Here is a 6,949-nt window from a genome sequence, read left to right on the forward strand (position 1 = left end):
CAGCCACGGTGATAAGTGCATAAACCTATGTGTACCCATGCCACAGTGAGCTCAAAGGCAGAGAAAATGTCATATAACCAGAAAATAAGAGTTCACAATATACCTTTATTCTTTAACTTATAAACAACATTTAATTTGTTCCTCAAAAGTTAATTATAATTGGCAACAGCTCTTCTCAGATACTTCTCACGTCCGAGAGAGAAGAATTTAGCCCTGGATTTAAAACAAACACACAGAAGGGGAGAAGACGACAACCTTAACTACTAATAACATTCCGCTGTTAGGTTATTGTACAAGACGTCCAAGCTGGCGGTTCTTCTAGAGGCTCTCTTCTGATGAATGTATAGCTGACAGCTTTACATTTACAAGTATCAAACAACGCTTCTGCTTCATTCATAGATTCTCCGAGGCTCCTGCAGCACCACACCACCTTCTGTCATGGCACTCTGCAGTCGTTTCATCTGGTTTTGAAGATCAGGAAAAAACGGAAAAGATTAAGTCAACACCACAAGCTGACAATAGTTCACTTCCCAAGAGAAAGAGAAATAAACAACTGATCTGATCCTTGCTAACTTCCCAGCCTACACTGGTTTTTCAGAAAGTGACCTTAATAATGACACAGATAAGAAAAAAGAGGATGTAGAGATGTCAAGGATTAGCGGCATTTTAAAATATTCTATAGACAAGATGTTACTGTATGAATAGGAAAGCAGAGTGGTCAACATTATGGCTATGGAATCGGTCACGTGGGTTTGAACCCTGCCCCGTGCCACACGGACTGGGCCAGCCAGCCTCAGCTGACCTACAGAACATGAGTCCTGACACGCTATAGGCTGCTGTGAGGTAATGCACATCAGGATACTCACCTCAGGGTCTGACACTTGGAAAGTACTTAATAAATGGAACTATTATTATGTAAGTATCTAGTGTCAAGAATTAACACAATACCTTTTAACTAAGTACATGAAAACAAAAATACCGAGTCTGAGGCTGCCTCCCAAGGAGTTGGCTGGTAGACCATGAAGTTGATTCCTGCTTCCAAGCACCGCTCTGCCAGCACTCGTCCTACACTCTCACAAGCCACCACATTTCTGGTGCTATAAAGGTGCTTTTTAATGGCCCATTCACGAGTGGATGCCGAAACCACAGCCTGGCCATTGCGATGCTCAACAAGCGCGTCTATGTGATGCTGACTCCTTATAACTCGCAACCTAAACGAGGTGAGAGAATAAAATCATAAAAGAATTCTAAAGATAAATGATTTCAGGTGAATAAATGCCAAAATATTTCTCAAGAATGTAATGTCTAGTTCATTTACTTCAGCATACTTAACCTGGCTTTTGCTTGGGAAAGGTGTTTTTCCCTTGCTCTTATGAGAATATCATCAGCAATAAACCAAACATTTCTACTTAGCCTCAAATATCCAGGAGAAATTTGGTATTTCTGACTGCTGAGATTTACACAGCATCTACTTCAAAAAAGGATTTGAAGAGGCAAAGCTAAGTTGCTGACCTTGCACTGGATAAAAATATACTTACTACATGCTATTTTTTTTTTTTTTTAAAGGAAGGAAATACTTTATTTTTTGGCCACACCATGCGGCATGCGGGATCTTAGTTCCCTGACCAGGGATCGAACCCGTGCCCCCTGCATTGGGAGTGTGGAGTCTTAACCACTGAACTCCCCTGGGAAGTCCCCTTACTATATGCTTTTATTTTCTAGCTAACGATTTAAATATAAAAACAGAAATCATAAGTGTACTAGAAGAAAACATGGGAGAAGTTTTAAGTAATGTCAAAGTAAGATAAGCCTACTTAACTATACCAAGCTATTTAACATGACGTCAAACTACATCATATGGCTTTTGTTTAAAAAAAAAATTAACAAAGTTTTCTGCATGCTAAGAAAAACAAAAAAACAAAACAGTAAAGTGAAGTCAAAAGGCAAGCAATGAAACAAAAAATATTTTTAAATCCTATATTGTTCTAATTTCCATAGTATGTAAAAAGCCTCCTATAATCAATAAGAAAATGACCAGTAACTTAATAGGCAGAGGATGTGGACAGACTGTTCACAGAAAAGAAAAATATTAATGACTCTTAAACCCATGAAAATATGCCCAATCTCACTGCTAAATTGCATGGACAAGACAATTCATTTCAACACTGTTTGAAATCATAAAAGATAATCATCAATAGGGAGTCAGTTAATTAAAACAGCCATGCAACGGTATTTTATTTTTATTTTTAACATCTTTATTGGAGTATGATTGCTTTGCAATGTTGTGTTAGTTTCTGCTGTATAACAAAGTGAATCAGCTATATGTATACATATATCCCCATATCCCCTCCCTCTTGTGTCTCCCTCCCACCCTCCCTATCCCACCCCTCTAGGTGGTCACAAAGCACTGAGCTGATCTCCCTGTGCTATGCAGCTGCTTCCCACTAGCTATCTATTTCACATTTGGTAGTGTATATATGTCCATGCCACTCTCTCACTTCGTCCCAGCTTACCCTTCCCCCTCCCCATGTCCTCAAGTCCATTCTCTATGTCTGCATCTTTATTCCTGTCCTGACCCTAGGTTCATCAGAACCTTCTTTTTTTTTTTAGATTCCATATATATGTGTTAGCATACGATATTTTTTTTCTCTTTCTGACTTACTTCACTCTGTATGACAGACTCTAGGTCCATCCACCTCACTACAAATAACTCAATTTCATTTCTTTTTATGGCTGAGTAATATTCCATTGTATATATGTGCCACATCTTCTTTATCCATTCATCTGTCGATGGACACTTAGGTTGCTTCCATGTCCTGGGTATTGTAAATAGTGCTGCAATGAACACTGTGGTACATGACTCCTTTTGAATTATGGTTTTCTCAGGGTATATGCCCAGTAGTGGGATTGCTGGGTCATATGGTAGTTCTATTTTTAGTTTTTTAAGGAACCTCCATCCTGTTCTCCATAGTGGCTGTATCAATTTACATTCCCACGAACAGTGCAAGAGAGTTCCCTTTTCTCCACACCCTCTCCAGCATTTATTGTTTGTAGACTTTTTGATGATGGCCATTCTGACCAGTGTGAGGTGACACCTCATTGTAGTTTTGATTTGCATTTCTCTAATGATTAGTGATGTTGAGCATCCTTTCATGTGTTTGTTAGCAATCTGTATATCTTCTTTGGAGAAATGTCTATTTAGGTCTTCTGCCCATTTTTGGATTGGCTTGTTTTTTTTTGATATTGAGCTGCATGAGCTGTTTGTATATTTTGGAAATTACTCCTTTGTCAGTTGCTTCGTTTGCAAATATTTTCTCCCATTGTGAGGGCTGTCTTTTCTTCTTATTTACGGTTTCCTTTGCTATGCAAAAGCTTTTAAGTTTCATTAGGTCCCATTTGTTTATTTTTGGTTTTATTTCCATTTCTCTAGGAGATGGGTCAAAAAGGATCTTACTGTGATTTATGTCACAGTGTTCATGCACATATGGTCCCCTTATCTTTGATAAAGGAGGAAAGAATATACAATGGAGAAAAGACAGCCTCTTCAATACGTGGTGTTGGGAAAACTGGACAGCTACATGTAAAAGAATGAAATTAGAACACTTCCTAACACAGTACAAACAAACTCAAAATGGATTAAAGACCTAAACGTAAGGCGACGCTATTTTACACAGTTACTTCAAACAGTTATTTTATATAATTAAGAACAAAGTAGTAATTTATGACGCTGCTGCTGCTAACATTTATTGAACACTTACTGTGCCAGGGAGTCCTAATTGTTTACAGGTATAGCTCATGTCTCAAACTAATCCCATTATTCTTTCTTTCTTTCTTTTTTGGGCTGCAGAAACTGACACAGAAAGGTTAAGTAACTTAGCAAGGTTACAACTAATGAATGGTAAGTAATGAAGCTAGGTAGGATTTAAGTCCAGGGGTCTGGCTCCAGAGCCAATGTTCCCAACCAACACAAGATATTTCCAAGATGTATTTTTAAGTGTGTGTGTGTGTGTGTGTGTGTGTGTGTGTTGGGGGGTGATGGTGAAGGAGGTGGGTGGGGGAATGCAGAACAATGTATATCATGTGGTAAGATATATAATGAAAAAATACAAGTTCATACGTATCTGCATAGACTAGCTCTAGAAGGATACACAGAAACTATAGTCCCTTTTGGATTTTACAACATCTGTATACATTACACATTTAGAAATTAAGTTCACGATAAAGAAAACACTGAAATCAAACATTATACTAAGATTCTTAGTGTGAAATAGCATAAAAAGCACTGGATTTAGAAATGTGGGCTCTACTCCTAGTTTTGCTGGTAGCCCTAGTAAAAATCACAATCTCTTAATCCAGGGATCAACACACTTTTTCTGTAAGGGATCAGATAGTAAATATTTTATGGTTTGTAGGCCATATTGTAAGCAGAGAGGGTCGTGGGTCCCTGGAAAAAGAGAACTAGGCATGGCTTTCTTCACATAAGAGAAGCCATTTTTGGCCTAAGCCATTTTGTGATCTAAGCTTGGCCACAACGCCTGCTCTTGAACAGGTCTTGGTAATTAATGATCTTAAGGGAAGTAAGGGAATGCAGGGACAAAGGAAAAGCAGTCAAGAAACAAGAGTTCAGCAGTAAAACAGAGTCCTAGTTCCTCCTCAAGGGAAATATATAACAATCTGATACCGTCTTTAAGTTTCTCCATCCTCAGGTGGAGGATGGAAATGACTATGTTGAACCCTGTGACTTCAATCAACTAACGCTAGGACTCTGTGGACCCTGGCCCCAATTCCATGCTGAATTCTCCTCTGCTTGAGCCCCTTCAGGAATATGCTTGTACCCTTAGCTTAAAGCTCCCCCAGTTTTGCTGTTCCGGGTGACCCTGCTTTGGGGAAGATCCCCAGGGTTCTCCTTACTTGCTGCAACTAATAAATCCTTCCTTCTCCTGATCTTTGGCTTGCTTGTGTCTTCTGGCTTGACATCCACCAAGAGGCGAACCTAGTTTTCAGGTAACAACATGGGTCAACTGCTCAACTCAGCCACGGTCATACCAGAACAGCCAGGTAAGAATGAGTGGTGGCTGGGTGCCCATAAGACTTTCTTTGTGGATAATGAACTTTGAATTTTACACAATTTTCACATCGCAAAATATTCTTTGTATTTTAAAAAATCTTTTAAAAAAAATGTAACAGTATTTAGCCTGCAAGCCAGCTTTGGCCCAGGAGCCATAGTTTGCTGATCCTTGTCTTAAACCATTAGTGCAACAAAGGGGTAGGACTCATTATCTCCAAGGTCACTTCCGATTTTACACTGATAATACTGTGAATGGAAAGATAGGGAAAAACGGGGGGAAACAGATCTCCAATTATTTAAATAATCAAAATATTAAGTAAAAGTGATAGTTTGGGTATTTCAAAACAAATTCAGGATTCAAAATTCAGATTATTTCGACGATGAACTGCCTGCCCCCTTTCTTTGACTCCCCTCCTGTCTCCCTAAGCCTCAATTCCCCTGCTCCTGTAAAACGGGGGAAATTACTGCACCTGCTTCAAAAAGTACTTTTAAGGATTAAATGAGAAAATGCATATAAAGCACCTAGCACAGTTCCTGGCAAAGAGAAAGCATTCAATAACTAGCCATCTTTATAACAAAGAATAGACTCCTAAATGTTCTTCCTGCCTCTACCACTGCCCCCTTAAAAATTTGTTCTCCTCAAAGGAACCAGAATGATCTTCCATTCGGGCTCAAATTTTAAATCCCCTCATAGTTTCCCACTGCAGTGAGAATAAAGTCTAAAGCGCTTACTTGATTTACAAAGCTAATGATGTGTCTCCTACCTACCTCTCCATTTACCTCTTAGCCCTCTGAGCTCCAGGTACACAGGCCTTTCAGTTCCCCAAACGCGCCAAGCTCATCCCACCCTAGCTGTTTCCTTTGCTGGGAACGCTCTTCTTGGCAGATAGTTTGGCTTCTTTCTATTTTCCGAAGGGTCTTAGTCAACCAGTCCCCCATTCTAACGTTATTCTCTTTCAGTTTCCTCCATGACACCTACGTATTTATTGTTTGCCGCCCCCCTCCACTAACCCCTCCTAGACTCAGCGCAAGTCAGCTTCCTGAGAGGAGAGTCGCCAGCAGTTACCTGGCACGTTCCTTAAATGAACTGATGAAAACAATTTGCAGGGCACCGTGCATGCTCTGTGGTCAATACCTAGCAGAGTTAATTACCTGTGCCAGAACTCGCGGGAGGGCCACACTGTCCCCCAGCCCCGCTCTTTTCTGGCTACAGCTAAGAGCTCCAGATTCCGGGGGTTCCGGTTGGTGAACTCCGGGGCAACAGCTTCATTTCCTTCGGGGTCCGCTTCAGGCTTCACCGCTGGCTTGGAACTGGTCGACAGCGCTGCCACCCGACACCCTAAGAACGTAAACAACCATACGGATCTTTAAAACATGACGAAACGGACAAAACAAAAATATGATCTAACTTGTCCCCATCCTCTCCCTCTCAGAATTCGCGCCCTGGAAGGGGGACAAAAGGTATGTTCGGTCACGGGGTGTAGTCATCACAGACCCTGGTTCTTAATTTTCTACTAGTGTCATCACGATGCTGTTAGCTCGTTTACTTTTCGATGGTATATGTTGAATGCAAAAGACGACCTGCATGTGCACATTGTGCTGACCCTGGGGAGTAATCAGAGACGTGGGAAGATGAATTACCGGGGTTCCTGCAAACCGACAACAGCTCCCAGAACCCCGACCGAAGCGCCATTGCTGAGGGGAATCGTAGCCAAAACCTCGGAAAGACTTTGCCTCCTTTCCTCACCGGCGTCCCAGCGGCTCGCCGGCCGCAGCCATATTAACTTAGGGAAAGGCCTTAAGAAAACGTAAGGTCATAGACGCCTCGACCCGCGCTAACAAGCCCCCTGCTGCTGAGTGGCGGATAGGGCAATCCGTCAT

The 6,949-nt window shown here is 41.1% G+C and overlaps 1 protein-coding gene across 2 annotated transcripts; it reads right to left on the reverse strand.

The window, feature by feature from the left end:
- Window positions 1-85: 85 nt before the first annotated feature.
- MRPL18 (mitochondrial ribosomal protein L18) lies at window positions 86-6,902 on the reverse strand. Of its 2 annotated transcripts, none has more exons than XM_082404674.1 (4): window positions 6,710-6,902; window positions 6,221-6,407; window positions 1,129-1,211; window positions 86-461 (listed from the first exon to the last, which is right to left on the reverse strand). In XM_082404674.1, the coding sequence occupies exons 1-4, from the start codon at window positions 6,759-6,761 to the stop codon at window positions 394-396; spliced, it is 390 nt and encodes a 129-aa protein (XP_082260800.1). In that variant the 5' UTR covers window positions 6,762-6,902; the 3' UTR covers window positions 86-393. The 2 variants fall into 2 exon arrangements, with proteins under 2 accessions (XP_082260800.1, XP_082260799.1); XM_082404673.1 differs by having other exon boundaries at window positions 980-1,211; window positions 6,710-6,878.
- Window positions 6,903-6,949: the final 47 nt, after the last annotated feature.

This window comes from Balaenoptera borealis (assembly GCF_965194805.1).
Source record: "Balaenoptera borealis genome assembly, chromosome: 9".
NCBI classification, from domain to species: domain Eukaryota; kingdom Metazoa; phylum Chordata; class Mammalia; order Artiodactyla; family Balaenopteridae; genus Balaenoptera; species Balaenoptera borealis.

Coding starts and splice junctions, on each gene's coding strand:
- MRPL18 (XM_082404673.1), bottom strand. CDS start 6,761: ATGGCGCTTCGGTCGGGGTTCTGGGAGCTGTTGTCGGTTTGCAGGAAC. Junction 6,408..6,709: donor GTCGGTTTGCAGGAACCCCG/GTAATTCATCTT, acceptor TTACGTTCTTAG/GGTGTCGGGTGGCAGCGCTG. Junction 1,212..6,220: donor TCCCGCGAGTTCTGGCACAG/GTAATTAACTCT, acceptor CACCTCGTTTAG/GTTGCGAGTTATAAGGAGTC.